This window comes from Zonotrichia leucophrys, chromosome 4, assembly GCF_028769735.1.
Source record: "Zonotrichia leucophrys gambelii isolate GWCS_2022_RI chromosome 4, RI_Zleu_2.0, whole genome shotgun sequence".
In the NCBI taxonomy this organism is placed as follows: domain Eukaryota; kingdom Metazoa; phylum Chordata; class Aves; order Passeriformes; family Passerellidae; genus Zonotrichia; species Zonotrichia leucophrys.
The window spans coordinates 53,070,745-53,087,208 of record NC_088173.1 but is presented as its reverse complement, the minus strand read 5'-3'; the positions used below and the strand labels follow the sequence as shown (position 1 = coordinate 53,087,208).

The 16,464-nt window shown below is 40.0% G+C and overlaps 1 protein-coding gene across 5 annotated transcripts in view; it reads right to left on the bottom strand.

Annotated features, from left to right (window-relative positions):
- The window catches only part of AFAP1 (actin filament associated protein 1), a 113,954-nt gene that overhangs the window by 19,231 nt on the left and 78,259 nt on the right, over nt 1-16,464 (bottom strand). For all 5 annotated transcript variants that reach the window (XM_064711722.1, XM_064711723.1, XM_064711720.1 and 2 more), the window contains exons 7-10: nt 9,331-9,423; nt 7,763-7,847; nt 3,986-4,135; nt 578-789 (exon numbers count right to left, since the gene is read on the bottom strand). In XM_064711722.1, the coding sequence (XP_064567792.1) occupies nt 578-789; nt 3,986-4,135; nt 7,763-7,847; nt 9,331-9,423 (540 nt within the window). The remainder of the gene's footprint in view (nt 1-577; nt 790-3,985; nt 4,136-7,762; nt 7,848-9,330; nt 9,424-16,464) is intronic.

Sequence of the window (16,464 nt, the reverse complement as noted above, 5' to 3'; positions counted from 1 at the left end):
AGGAGTTTTCGAGCTCTCATCAACAGTGATCCATTATTTACTTATTGCTAAGTTATTTACCCAAAGTGACTATATCCCTGATACAAAAGTGTGCCTAGAGAAGGAGCAGGGATATTCTGGCACCAAGTCAAGGGGAGGTCAGTGCAGAGAAAAGTATTTTACTGAGAAGACTTCTGAATTACATTTTATCTCAGTTCTTTCTTTGTCTGCATCATTTACTACTTCTTTCCTCCTTCCAACATTTATTGCTCAGCTCTGCAATAATATTATTCCAAGGATTTTTTTTTTTAATGGACAGACACAGGTTGTATGAAAGTGCTTCTCTAATTTACTTTGCTAAAAGTCACAGCCATTGTACATTGTACCTCATTGTACCTCAAGCACAGCGACCTCCTGCCCGTTCCGGCACAACATTTTTTGTCTACAACATTTACTGCTTCTTTCCTCCTTCCAATATTTATTGTCCAGTAATATTATGCCAAAGATTTTGTTTTTTTGACTGGACAGACATAAGGCTGTATGAAAGTGCTTCCCTAACTCACTTTGTGTGAGTTGCTAAAAGTCACAACCACTGTACCTCAAGCACAGCGACCTCCTGCCCGTTGCGGAGCAGGCGAAAGGTCAGGGGATGCTTCGAATCCAGCCCCAGGATGACTTCACAACCTCGGAGTGGGATGGAAACAATGTGTGTCTTCAGGTCTGTCCTGTCCTTGTGGAAAATGAGTTTATTGTCCTTCACTCTGCACCAGCGCTCGCGCCAGCGGTTATTAGAGAGCACGTTGAGATATCCTGCAATAAAATGAAATGTGAGATATTTTACTCCTCACTTTTTCTGAAAAGGAAGAAAAAAATAAACTCACTTCTCAGTGTAATGCTAGCCTTCAAGCAACTTGTTCCTCTACTAATAGAAAGTCCAGATGGATCTTAGGAAGACAAGTAAATGACCCTGCCCTGCTTCTTTTAATGAAAACTTTCACTGTGCCAATAACCAAGAAAAAGCATATAAATATGTGATCCAAATGGCTGTTCTGTGTCAGTGCCTGCAGCAGCTGCATGTGTAGGAGCACACAGGTCCCCAGGACTTCAGTAAGAATGGGAGAGGGACACTGATGAAAAGAGTAACATACACAGCCAATGTGGTCACTCCGTGTCTCCGTGGGCAATGACTTTGGTAACTGTGTCTGACCAACATTTCTGGGAAAATCACAGCTCATATTATGTAAGTATGTATTGAGCTACCTTGTGTAACTTCCAAAGGCCATGTTTAAATGACCTAGGAAGTGTTGATGCTCTATGTTCTAATTACATTTAGAAAGAAGAGTGCACATCTGGATTGCGGCACTTGCAAACCAGAACTTAAAAGATTGTTACCTTTGCAAATAGAAATAAAATTCACGTTGATTTAAAATTCAGGAAGTAATTATGATACAGTATCCTTACATATTAAAATGTCATTAAAAATTTTCTTTTAAAACCACCCAGTTTTCTTACCACGCTCTATATCAATATAGTGGTATATAGTATCATTAAACAGGCAGAGTTTTGTGGTTTTTCCTTCTCTGTGCCATAGCAACAATCATTCCAGACTCAAACATTACAATCAAAGCAATGCCCTTTTTTCCTGCCTTAGTAGAGTTTGGAAATAGGGGAAAAAAAAAACAACCAAACAAAAACCTTTTACTTTTGCTTCCACATTACAAATGGTACATGAATTCAGCATGTTGCTGCTTCCAAACAGGCTAGGAGGGAAATAAATGATATCTTGCAAAAGCCAGAAGTGAGGTTAAAAAGCTGTCTTCTATCTCAGACATGATTTTCATTTAATCCTGTTGGAGAGCTCTCTCTTTGGTTTTCATTAAAACTATGACTTATTATTCATTTTTCTAGCTCTTCCTTCCAACATTATGGTTCCAATGTCAAAGTGTGATCCAACAGGATATAGCAGATCAGGATTGTGCACATCTTGGAAGGTGTTATAAAAAATGAGGATGTGCTTAATCCTCTGGTTTTGGCTCCTTGTGATAATCACACTCTTCAGCTCTCCTCCCTCCTCCTGTAACAAAACCCTGTATCACTGTGCATTACATTACAATCCCTAGAAATGAAAAAAACCTTCCCGTGCAAGCCAGATACAGCTTATTTTGGAGTGAGAGTCCTTTTTTTCAGTTTTTCCCCTCTGCTCCCAGGGCACCTCTCCGGAAAGCTCTTGCAAAACTTCCTGCTTCAGAGCTGAACTACACAGGATCCCACATCTCTGCTTAAACCTTCACAAGCTGACATGACCAAAATGCCTTGAGTGTGTTCCCCTTTGGGGCATGAGCACGTCAGCTTGGTGCAAGCACTCCAGGAGCAGTGGTGTTGAAGGCAAGAGCTTTGCCAGGACTGCAAGGGCAGGTGGGTTTTAGTTTCTACACTAGCTGGGTGACACCTGCAGCCCTGTTGGGATTTTCCCTTCTTCATGGGAGGTAGAGCCTTCTAAAGTGTAAAAACCTTCAACTATGGAGCAGCCTCCCAGAGGGCACTGAACTGAGCCAAACTGCTGGTGGTGAGAAACTCCTTCTAGCCAAGACTTCCTTCAAAGACCAAAGGCTAGACTTTTATATACTTTCTTTTAAAATCTGCAAGTGGTGTTGAGTAGAGCCAAATAGTAATGGCTGAATCTATATTTATGTCCACATCCAAACTAATGATAGAAATGCGAGGAATTAGATTGTACAGCAGTGCTTAACTTCTCACATAGTGCAGAATAAGCAATGGAGTATGAGAGCCCGGAAGTTTCAGCCCTTATGGAGGCCAGATGGTCTGGACAATGCATCTGGCTGGACACAGCTTTCCCCAGCTGCTCTTTTGGTCAATAAATCACATTTGTACTTGGCTGATGTATAGACACATATACATGCACTTATTCAATCAAAGTTTGCTGATGTGAATGATGCCCAAAAGTGTGGTATGAAAGCTGCCTGTAATCGATGAAGTTCTCTCTGGTGGTCCATGGACCTGCTGCCACCACCTTGGGCAGGCATCTAACACACTTCATGCCCCAATCTGTTCTGCCAGCTGCTCCCTAATCACAGACTTCTGGGTTTCCCTAAGTTTTTCTACTCAATTAAAGGGTAAAATCTAAACTCAGAATCTGGTGCAACTGCTTCAAAGCTTTCCAAGGAAATTTGTCTTTTGAAGGAATTGGGTGAAGGGTGAGCTCAATCTTATTTATGTGTAAGTGTTATCTAATACTGGAGCACCAAAAGATAAACTGGAAAATGTAAGTACACTGTACTGTTATAAAACAGCAGAGCTGTGAGGACATCAGCTAAGTGCATTGCACAATATCTTAAATTGTGAGCAAATCTTAACAGCTATGATACAAAACACAAGTATTTTCTGCATGCCTTTTCATACACTCCCTTGTGTACTACAGCTGTCATATGGAATGGGCAAAATTAAGAGTTAAAATAGCTTACTAGAAATTTGTTACTTCATTTTGTCCAATATGTACCACTTTAGGAACCCATAATTAAACTCAAATCATTTTGGTTGAGGCCAGTTGACTGCTGTCTGCTATTCCATAAAACCTTAACCACAATCTACTATAAAAGGCCTGATCACTTTCCAAGAACCTTCTTCTACTTTGTAGCCTCATTTTATTTCATAGTTCAGCCTATATTCATTTTATAACCATCTGTTTGAGAACAGCACTTGTTTCTTTATGCTTCATTTTCACAATTTTCTTCCTCCTCTTCCTCACTTCTGCAAAGAGCAGCGATACCTCAGCCTGTGTTACTGTTTTATTTTAAAAGTCAAATTATTTCAGTCTCTTTGCAAATGACAAACTCCTGATTACTCCTCTTGCAGTCTGGGTGCATCCTTCCAATGTTGGGGAAGAATTATTGCAGTAAAAGTAAATATTAGAGAAATTCCTAAGCTAGAATGCTATAAAATTTTAATAGCAACGTGCATTTAAGACTCAAGGAAAAAAACCACTTACCACATGTTGGAACATCTTCTTCAGCTGATGAGGTCTGTTCATCTGTTGATGGCTTTTTCTTTCCTAAACCAATGATCTTTGTTATTTTTTTCCCTGTTACTTTAGTCACAGTGCCCTTGGCTTCCGTTTTCGAACTTTTTTTCCTCTTCACTATTAAGAAAGCAGAAGTGTGTATTTAGTAGTGTGTGTACACCAACCAAGAGAGAGAACCTGAATAAAAACAGAAGTTCAGACAAAAAAATCCTATGCAAGACATAAGGAAGAGCAAAGACGAACAATTGCACAAAAGCTGCAGATTTCAATGAGACAAACACTGTATTACCCAGTAACCTCTGTGTTATAAAAATCACGGCATTCTGAAGGATAATACAAACAAAAATCAATCTTCCAACTTTATTTAATCTAATCAAGCTTCAGGTCTCTTTCCACAGCAGTCATTATCTAATTTAGGAGTATGACTGAAGTAACTGTATATAAATTTAGCTCATATACACAGCAATAAAAATCCAGTCAGACACTTCCTCTGTGTTTTCTTCAATGTTCCTAAACATTTTTCTCAAAATACTTCAATAATTAGGTACACAAAAAAGACAGAATATGCTTGCTTAGCAAAATGACTTCTGTGAACAATTAGATTAAGAGATCTTATCACAATGGACATTTTAGAAAGACAAGACTTATGAATTAACTGATAAGAAATTAGTGAGATCAGTATGAATATTCAATAGCTATAGCTGGCCATTTTTGTGACCATTGGAAAGAAAAAGCTGTGCTGAAAAGAGGTATTTTGCTAACATCCAGTCTATGCTTCCACTAACTTCATTTGACAATAGGAATATTACCACTCTGAGAACTGAAGAAGGTTCAGCTGCTGGATGCAATATGGCAAGGACTATGGATATGGTGTTTAGAAGTGCCTACCTGATTTAAATCCAATTTTTTTTTTTAAAGAAGAGTTTCTAAGACTAAACAGATTCAGAAAAAAACCAAGATTTTCTTTGCAAAAACAGAACAAACAAAATAAGCTTCAAAAACTGCATTCAGTGGCATAAACTGGATTCTGGCAACAGAGCAAAAGTCTCTGCTAACTGACAGGGCAGCAAAAATTCCATCAACTTGCCCTGATATGTGATTTTAATGAACAATTAATTTTAAATAGTTACTAATTGAGCTGTTCTATCTTTATCCCCAACATATCAATTCCTTTTGCATTAGGGAACACTTAGTGGTTATGGACTTGCACAAATTGAGGGAAAAACTGGACAAAATGTTCACATGAGAAATGAGTGTATGAACTGATGAGCTGGAAAGAAGAATGCATGGCAAATAGAGAAGCAGTTTGGGACTCACCATGGGATAATTTATCATTTAGTTTACTTGTTAGCAATCATGGAACATTATTTAGAAATTGTATCTGTGGCCAAGACTGTACAAATCTGCCAGTGCTGAGGGGGAAAGGCAGCTCTGCAAGTGCTGCCCCCCAGCCCACCCCAACACATTCAGGTCCAATTATCTGTTTCAAGGGAAGGGTGCTCACAACTTACACTGTGCTCTCTGAACATGCATGAGACTCCCTTGTTGGAGGGAGGAAGGTCACCCATCCCACCAGGTCATGAACCCTTTTCTGGGGTGTTGCAGACATCTTTTATGAAAATCTTTTCTTAGGATTTTTTCCCTTCTGAGAAGCTGAGAGGCCTCAGAGACAAAATGTAAACACTGGTTATCTGCTGCAGTGGAATGCAACAGGTGGATTTTTGATTGGCCCATCTTGGATGTTTATAATTAATGGCCAATCAAGGCCGAGCTATCTCAGACAGTCCGAGACGGCTGGCTCTTTTATCATCATTCTTTTTGGCTTTTCTATTGTTAGCTTAGCTAGCCTTCTGAGATGAAGCTTTTCCTTCTATTCTTTAGTACAGTTATAATGTAATATATATATCATAAAATAATAAATCAAGCCTTCTGAAACATGGAGTCAACATTCTCGTCTCTTCCCTCATCCAAGAACCCCTGTGGACACTGTCACGCTCGGGGGCACAGCACCTGCCCTCACACAGGTTTCCATCCCACACAAGAGCAGCCAAAAGCTGACTGTGGCTATTGAGGGGTACATGAAAAGCATTGAAAAAAGCCAGAGACAGAAAATCTCATTTCTCTGAGACAGAAGCCAAAAGGAATCATTCCCACAAGCATGAACAGGCAGTGGAATAAGCCCATTCTAGTGTTTGTTTTCTTGTCCTGTCTTCCCTTCACATTGCTGACTTTTTTTTTTTCCCCTGCAGAACTGAGAGGCAGCAGAAATAAGGCCTTGATGACTTAATCTTTTTGAGTCTAAAGAATATACTAATTGCCCAATTGCCAGTGATTTTTTTCACAAAAGCCTTTTATTCTCACTTCCTTCCCCACAGCAAAGCAAGCAGCTGGTTTGGAGCAGAGCAGAGGCTGGTGGCTGGTGCCAGCTGGAGATGATTATTCACTGAAGCCTCCCTTCCCATCTACTCCCTTAAACACTTCCTATCCATTTTAAAAAGGCATGGCATAACTTCACCAAGCACACTTCAGTCTTCTTGCAGTCATTAATGCCCACAATTTCTCCTACCATGTATTGAAAGTCAATTTTCAAAAGCCACTGGCATTTTAAATGACCCTCCTTGAGGCACCTAAGCTGGGTTGCTTTCCCAGCTGCATCACCACACCTTCTGCAGGGTACCTGGGCCACCTGGTGTTTCTGGACATCGTGACTAACACAGGTTTTGGGTCACAGATGATTCTCCATAGATTTCAGAGTTTTATGAAAGCTTAATAGAAGATTTTAAAATGTGAAAAAAAAAAAAAAGTAAAAATGTACCATGACTTTCAGGAAACCAGAAACCATGACATTGTCCCATACTGTTCAGAGATCTGTATGGCCAGGAAATGCTGGAAAATGAGCCAGGCAGGAGATAAGGGACAAGATCAAAAGGTGAGACAGTGCTGGCACCAAGGCCAGTATTGACATTGTGCTCTCTGCAGCTCAAGTTACCTTCACTAACAGCAGCAGGAAAATGCTTTATCTAACAGAAAGTGAAGGAAGGCACAGAATTTCTTCTGCTTTGTGGAGGAGGGAAGGGGACTGGGGAATAGAGCATAAGGGTTGAGTGTATTAGAAATAACTGGGCCAGTACTCCCTCTGGACTTGGGGTTTACCTTTGTTGGTTTATAAGGACTACAGAAAATGCATGGCTCCAAAGTACCATATGCAAAATTATAGATATGTACTCAAAAGCTCACTAATATTGCATGACTATAAATGTTTTTATATAAATATGTAATATGATAGTTTATATATGAAGGTATCTGTGCGCACACAACCACATATATTAAACAAAATTACATCTATATATATATAAATATGCATGGTTCTCTCCTTCTAGTATTTAATGATTGCTTTTTTGCTTAGAAACTTTACACCACTACTTATATTGTCACTATACAGTTACTAAAAAACCTGTTATTTGCCTAGAGTGGTCACCCAAGCTCTGAAAACCAGTACTTTTGAACATAGAAAAGGCCAAATCAAAATTTCTATATTCAGTTTCCTTATACTAATTATATTGATTTTACCTGCCCAATAACATCAAATGTTGCTGCCAAAATTGAAGGAATCCTTCTTGACATAGCTCAGCTTTCAAGTTAAACTGAATCCTAATAAAACCATTCAAAAACTTTACTTTTTTGCAAAGATAAAAGTGAGGTATTCCCCTTTCTCTCAGCACACATCACTTACACCAGACATACCTTGCTCTTTACCATTGCACACAGTAGTGATGCCATTCTCCACAGCACCTTCCCCATCTGAGCTTGGCCTCTCAACTGACAACTTCTGCAGGGGCAAAGAGATCAGCTGACATACAATGTTTGCACCTTCATAAAAATCAAATGTCATTAATTCCTTCAAAAACAGACTCACTATGAAATAAAACACACTTTCAAGCTCTCATCCACTTGGAAGAGAATTAGGAGATAGTAAAAACTTCAGTTTTAGAGCCTTTAGAAAATCACAGAAACAATAAAATAGTATATATTTGAAAGTGTATTAAAAATCAGTGAAATATTCATAATTCACCATATGTATTTCTAGGCTGTAAATGTTGCAATAAAGAATTACATGCATCAGCTATGAGTAGAGTAAAAGCATTTTTAAAGTATCTTTAAAAATGTTTCACACATGGATTTGCAATTATAACTTATTGGAAAATAGTGCGTTCCTACAAGGTCCTCCAGTACTTTAAATATGTGCAAGAAAGGCTTTTAAAATAAATTTTTAGCACCAATTATTCTGTAAAGGTTATGCATGAAGTCTGGGTTCAAGCAGACAGAGCTTATGACAGCACAGTTTTGATGATCACATTACTCAGAAGTGGGGAAGCCATGAAGCAGATGAGCAGAACATCACAAAAAAGAATGGATGACCAGATAAACTGCACCTTTTCATGGCGTGTATTTTAGAAAAAAAGAACATATTTTTTAATACTTTGAGTTGCTTTGTCAGTACTGTGCAGATGTGTGCAAACATACAAAGACAACAGCTTCTGGCTGTCCTGGAACAGGTCCCAGGACCAAAGGAACACCACCACAGGCAGTGAGGCCCTTCTGTACATTACATGCACACCACAGGGGTGGCACTTGCCATCAGGAACTGCGTGATGAAGCCTCTGTCAGGGGGATTTTTAAGCACGGGCTGCAGAGAGATTGGCTCACCTGGATGCCTCAATGGAGCAGGGGCTTAAACTGGTGCTGGTAATGCACCAATCATTCCCTGCAAAGCTGCTCACTTCCCTAATTCCTGCTCTCACATCCTGCTGAGTCAAGGCAGTGCAGTAGCCAAGTACCACGTGTGAGTAGCCAAGTTTCTCTACTGAGACATGAATGCTTGGAGGAGTCTGCCAAAACAGTGAGCTCAGCATGCCCAGGGAGCTCTTCAAGGACTCAAATCCCCAAAATAAGAGACTTTCCCTTAAAACCCTGGTATAATCTTCATCCTTTCTTCCTCAAGAGTGACACCCCTGCTTGCTGTCTGCATTTGTTGGAGACCATCTCTGCATCTCAGCACGTGTACCACACCCATTAATCTGCACCCTGCTGTGGCTGAGGAGAAGCTGGACCCAAGCCAGGCTGCTCCTTGCTCATGGCCAAACAAACTGACATGGCAGAAACTTCAGCTCTGCAGAATGTGTGCACATATCCAAACAGACCAACACAGGCACTGTGTGCCTGAAACAGCAACACAAGGCAGCAAGGATTTACTTCCAGCGTCTCTTTGAGTAATCATAAGAAATTTTGCATTCTTATTTTGATAACTTTACCTTTTCCAGCTCCACTTTGTGTACTGGAGAACTAGACAATGGCCCATCAGAGTCTACAGCTCCCGTGCAGTTGCTGCACACATCTTTTATAACCTTAGGAGACAAGGCAAAACTTATTAATTATTGATAAAATACAAATCAGAGAGATTAGAAATTATATATGGATGTGAAAGGAGATGGGAAGGAGAACCACACAGACATTTACTAGGCTGGCAGGTGTCAGGCAGGCTGACACCACAACAACTTCTCCATGCTCCCTCCCTAAGTCATCTCATATATGACCTGAAGGAGACATGAAGTCTAGGGGTGGAAGGTTTCAGTTTCTAAGCAGACTAAGCTCCAAGGCTCTCCTAAGTGAAGAAACCAATAGCACTGCTGATTTCCATGAGCTAATTCTGCTATATGAACTCAGCTGACACCATCAAACTAATTTCATTACAATGATGAGAAAACGGAATCCAAGGTACCTCAAGCCAATAGACAAGAGTTTTATATAATACACTTCACAGATGCTCTTTTTTTGCCATCAGAAAACTAATGAAGTGCTGATAAGCTTAGGGTTAATATTGCACAGTGGTATTTTGAGGCATTTTTGTATTAGATCTGCACATTAACTCAAGATTTAAAGGTCAAAGTAATTGTAAATATGTTTGTAGCAAATGGAAATGGCACTTTCTGTTCTAAAAAGTTAAAGAAAAATCTTAAAGTGGGAATTTGCTGATATTTTGATGGAATTTGAAGAACTTAAAAACCTCAAATTACATAAATGTAAAAATACACAATGATAAAGATGCTTGATGATTCCCCATGGCCATAGCTAAGGGTTTTATCTCTTGTGAAGTTATCACCAGCCCATTATCATCCTGAAACTGCTTGTGCTGACGAGAACAGGCTCTCGATCCAAGCTCACGCTGAGTTTTAAAATGAACAATTTTGATGAGAAAACTACTAAAAGCAAAGGATGGCACCAAACAGTCCTTTCCCAGCATTTAACCTCCCTTTAAGAGCGAAGCTAAAACAAATCAAATGATTATAGGCTTACACAGACCCTTATGCTAACTCAGGAGCACATCATAAATTACAAGCATTATACACCATAAAGAAAGGAAGAGCACCAAAACCCCATTTTACAGTGGAAGAACCCAGGAACAAAAGAATGATGTCAATGACACACAAAAAAACCTAAGCAAAGCTGGGAGATGAACCTACATTTTTATTTCTGAGCTAAAATGTCAAAACACTTCAGCATCCTTTCCTGACTGTCTGACCTACCCTACATTTTGTTCCAGAAACAAGATCAGCATTTCATGGCACTTGGTGTCCTTTGTAACACAAAATGTAGATGTATCTGCAGCAGAGCACCTCAAAGTTAAGAAAAGCCCTGAACTCCCCAAAATCATAAGATTTTTTCATGTGTCTGGTTTTTTAAATCAATCACTGGTGCTCAGTATGGTGTAAATACACTGTCGTTTTCTTCCTAGGGAAATGTGACTGTACAGTTTCTGGGAACATTCATTTCTGTCTCCTGCATGACCCTGATTCAATGGCTGATGTTTTCAGCATCTGCTCACACCACACAGTTAGTTAATTTTGGCAAAGGCAGATTGTAATGGGAGTTACAGACAGAACAGAGGGAAATGATTTGGCAGCACTAACTCAATAGTATGTGCTAAGTCATGCACTCAAGTAAATCCGGTTCTTATCGTACCCCACATATTTAAGGAGAAGCTGAAGTGCTTAATTGGGCTGTAATTAAATTTTGATTAAAAAAATGACACATTGTCAAAAGGGAGTTGGTGGCAGGATCTAAAGTAAATGCATACTCAAGGGTCCAACACTTCATTTGGGTTCAAAAGGTTCACTGGCAAAGGCTTGCTCATCACCTTCTATGTGCACCATAATTGTGTTTAATGCACAGCACAAAATTCATTCTTCTCCACCTTACCAGGATGAAATGTCTTTAATATATTATGGTTGCCTGGATGCACTCTCTGTAATTAGGTTTGCAGATAGCTGCCATTAAAAATCTGGTTTTCACATGCATATAGCTTCAGCTCAAAATTTGAAGGATAAAACATTCCACCAGTACTGCCAACTTGCATAATTTCAATCATAAGGCTCAAAAGTTTTTGTCAGGTTTTTCAATGTTCCATCTTCTGGAGCCATATGAAAACAAAATATTACTATTTTCATTAAAAAGTAATTGTGAGTGAGAGTGAGGAATGAGTGAGTGAGTGAGTGAGTGAGTGAGTGAGTGAGTGAGTGAGCGAGCGAGTGAGTGAGTGAGTTCAGCAAATTTTTATCCACGGCAACTAAATGCCTAAAAATAAGAATAAATGCATTTCCGTAGCTCCAAAAACAAAGGGAAAAAAAAAAAGGAATCCCCAAAAGTGTTATTTTTAATAAAATGGCATCATGTGGAAGGGTGCACTGAGAATACCTTATAATGGCAAATATTCCATTATTAGCTTAAGTTTTCTCACACATAAGGAAAAGGAAATAACTCCCTTTTTTTCACCTCAAATGCCTTTGTACATTACATGTACACACACACAGTGTGATCTGCCAGGAAAATCAAACTGAATCATAAACAGACTATCTATTCAAATATTTAAAATCTATGAGCAAATGTAATCAGAAAACTGAAGATATTGTATTTCTTTGGACAGCCTCAAAACCAAATGCATTTAAAATAATATTTTGTTATTCCATAGCAAGAATCTAAAGTACCACAATTACCATTACAATATTACAATTAGCAGACCTGGAAAAAGCTTCTGCAACCTGAACTGTATTATTATTCCTTATTTATAGAATTAGAGAATCATTTATTTGGAAAAGACCCCTAAGACAGAGTCCAACTGTTAATCCATCAGTGCCAAATGCACCACTAAACCATGTCCCTAAGTTCCACATCTACACAGTATTTTTAAAATCTCCAGGGACTGACTCCACCACTTTCCTTGGCAGCGTGCTCCTTTCAGTGAAGAAATTTTTCCTAATATCCAAACTAAACCTGCTCTGGTGAGACTTGAGATCATTTTCTCTTTTCCTGTCATGTTATCTGGAAGAAGAGACTGATCCCCACCTGGCTACAGCTGCAGAGAACACAAACGTCTCCCCTGAACCTCCTTTTCTCCAGGTCAAACAGCCCCAGCTGCATTCGCTGCTCCTAATCAGACTTGGGCTTCAGACCTTGAATCCCCAGGTGGATCAGGATATAAGTCAGAGTACAGCACTGAGTGCAGTGACATAAGGCACAGAGGAGAAATATGTGTAGGTAGGAAGCTGGAAAGATTCCCTGCCCTGAGCCATGGGTGAAGTCAGTGGAATTTCTGCCACTGGTGTGTCTGAAATATTTTTTTCTTTAAAACTATCCTACTACAGAAGCACTAATATTTACTATAAAAAAGTTCATATCTGCATACACCTACACATTTCTATAATTATTTTATCTTATTTTAAAAGACACACCAGGACTGGAGGCAAAATACTTGCTACACATTTATTGTACATGTGAAATCAGAAAAAGTAAATTAGATTCTTCTGGCTACTTTAAAGTTCCAAGCTCCAGATAAAAAAGCAGTGGCTCTGTAGTAAAACCAGAAAGCCAGCTGCTTGTCAGCCAGCCCCTGCCACACAGAAATCAAACAAATTCTGAGTAAAAGTACATTTGTAGATAGTTCCTTATGGCTGATCCCTTTGGGACCTGTTAAGGAATAAGACTCAAAGTTGTCCTGTGCTTAGGAGCCTGCAGACCTCACTCCTGATGGATACCATGGATGAGCTCAAGCTACAGCCTCCCTACCACAGGGATGTGATTACAGCATTTGTATCACCCTGTGCTCTCAGGGTACTCCCATGAGAAGCTCACACTTTTAATATGATCGAGTTCAAGACAGAAAGCTCACAGCCTGACTGCACATTTGCTTTACTTTATGTAATCGGACCAGAAACCCAGCCAGCCACCCACCCACTTGTCCCCCTCTGCCCACATGTTTCACAAATACTGGAATTGCTGGGAATGAGATGGGCTGTGTCCCTTGGCTCTGCCACTTAACTATGGAAATAGGAATGTGGCAAAGCTGAAATCTGCTTAAGTACAACACAGCACAGGGAAAGGGTTTGGCTCCAGCTGTAAGTCAGTATTTCCCATTCCTGAAACACTCCTTTTTCACTGCTGGAAGAGTACTGACTTTCTGGGACTCTCAGTCATTTTGGCATGACTAAATCCTCATTTTCTCCTTCTTGTGGACTGTTTCATATGTTAGTGTCAATACCCTCCTCTTTAGGAGAGCAGCAGAACTCCTGTTAGTGTTTTGCAGAGAAGAAATGCCCCGAGGAGTTCACATAGAGGAAAATCTTAGGCAGGAAAGGCAGAAATTATTCCACTCACAGGGAATAACATGCTTTAAGTCTCAAAAAGAAACCCCCTTTACCTTCTGTATTGGAAAATATCATTCTCAGGTATCCCTTAGCCTGGAAAGATTAATCTTTCTGCCTTACTGCCATTTGTCTGAGCAAAGTGAGGATGAGATTCTGGCAGCCTAGCAGTCAATAACTGCCCTTAGTGCCTGTGCATCCCCTTAGAAACACTTCTCTGACCTACTCAACCAAGACAAGCCCTGTACCATTTCTCCTGCATTACTGCCATGAAGTCCATTGCTATTTATGGCTGCTGGATCAGGCAGAGCCCAGGGAGGAGGCACTCCCCAGAGGCTGGGGAGGGCGGCAGGAGGCAGAGGTGCCCTGTGCTGCATCCCCAGCCTGGGTGCTGAGGTGATGCACATGGCACTTTAGGCCAAGAGTCTGAGCTAGGTGTGATTTAAATGATTCTCCATCCAAAGCTGTGAGTAGGAGAGAGGAGGAATAATATGTAGTGGTGAAAAGTCTCAGCCCTCCTGGGTTCTGTTCTGACTGCGACAGCTTGCATTTGCGATTTTAGCCAGGAAACACCAAAGAAAAATTATCACTGAGAAGACAAGTAAATAGGATGTTTGTGGTTCTGTATTCGTGGGTGGTTTGGTTGGGGCTTTTTAAATTTACATATACATCTGGTTCTTTTAAATTATGTATTGTTTTCCACGGCACTGGTCACACACACACAGACTCTGGCTCACAGCCAAGCTGGCATCCTCCAGCTCTGCCCACTGGCAGAGTCCTGCAGACTGGTCAAAACTCCCACGCGCAGTTTGGTCCATCCCCTCTGCAGGTGAGGCCCTAAAGAGCTCTTATGCAAACTCACTGACTGACCTTGCTGTGACTTGAACTGAGGTATTTTAAACCATCTGATTGAGACAACAGGGGTGCAATTCCTGGGAGGTCTCATTTAGTTTGCACAGCCTTTGCTGCTGGTGATGATGGGCAGTAGAGAAAGAACCTGGCCCGCCTGCCTTGGGTCACTGTACATTCTTTAAGTTAATGACAAATTAACAAACATTGCAAGGAAATCACTAGTACCAAGTATGCATCCCCAAAACCACTTTTTTTTGTCCATTTTAAGGCTTGACCATTCAGCACTTGATTCTACTCTGCTACAAAATGGAGATAATAACCTCTTTGGGGAGTTATTACACAAGCCAAGAAAGAAATGCTTGAAGTGTTGAAGATCTCTAGCTGGAAATTCCCATAGAAAGCAAAAGCAGCCACACAGTGTTTACAGTTACAAGCTCAATTTTCTGCTGATATAAACTGGCTAAACAACAGCTCTGTCAGTAGTTTACTCTTCAGTAAAATTGTCCACATAAAGACTGGAGACCAGAAATTACTTGATTACTTTCACTAAACTCAGGACAGTTTAGTGAAAGTAATCAAGTGAAAAAAAAGAGATGTTTCCATAGACTTTCATAAGAGATAACATGCAGTTAATCAGAGAGAAAAACTGGGTAGGTGAACCACAAGGAATGCTGCAGAGCCTTTGGATGACTGGATACAGTCCCAACCATGATTTTATTCTCTCTTCGGGGCAAAATATCCTCCTTATTATGACAAGTTCAGAACTGGCTGAGCATTGTCAAAATGATCGATGAAGCAATGTCTCCCTATGGCTGGAAGATTCACTGCTCAATTACAGACCCTCAGCTGGAGAAACTGCTGCACAGTGGCAGAGCACCAGAAAATGAAGAGAAGTTAACTAAGGGTGTCTAATGTTAGGGGAAAATGAAAATCAAGGCCAGTACTCCAGAATGATAGATTACACCTCATGCATGGTAAATCAGAAATACATTTTTGCAGGAGGAATGTTAGGAGGAAGAGAAGGCCTTGGGATCAGTCACTGTGACCATTTCCTTCTTCTACCAGTCTTCTACAACAAGTTACCTTAATTTCTTTGGCTTCCATGTATTTCTAATACTGAGGGCAGTTTTCTGTGGCCTAGTCTGAGGGTTCTGCACACAGAGCACATTCAACTGTACAAACGAAGCCACTGAACAAGCAGCTTCTTGTAAGGTCATGGTCTTACCAGTCCTTTTATTTTTAATGCAGCATTTCCCAGGGATGCTGACAAATAAGTGTAGTTTTACCAGTCTACTGGATGTGCTGAGACAAACAGGAAAATTTCAGACCTCACTTGACCACAAAATGCACAGATGCACATACACTCAAGCACGCATGGAAAAAGACCATTTTTGGGTCAGAGTGTGTAACTGCACTCATTTTTTCCTTGTACATTTTTGTGGGAACATTTTAGGACTCCAGTCTGGAAAATTCCACCACTTTTTGTTGCCCACCATATTACTGAGATGATCTCAGCTCTAGCCTGAATTTATACTAGCTTTGCTCCTTCCTCTGAAATCTTGACAGGCTCTTTGGTGACATCAGCTATCTGTTTTCATCAAGCATTTGTTAGCTGGTAAATCTGAAACTCCCTTTGTGGTTTCCAGTCTAGACTTCAATTTGCACTATGTTTATCAGTTGGAGCTTTCTTGGTGTCATCTTTAGATGACAAAAAGAAAAGAGGTCTGAAGTATTCTACATCGATTTAGAATGTGTCTTCCAATATATATTTTAAAATTATTTACTTAAACATATTCTGTACTGATTATATACATGAACTGGAAAAAAAACTGGTTTAGCTTTCAAAGGAGAATCTGGTCTCCAAAAACATTTTGAGCTTTTTAGGATGAACTGTAAAGC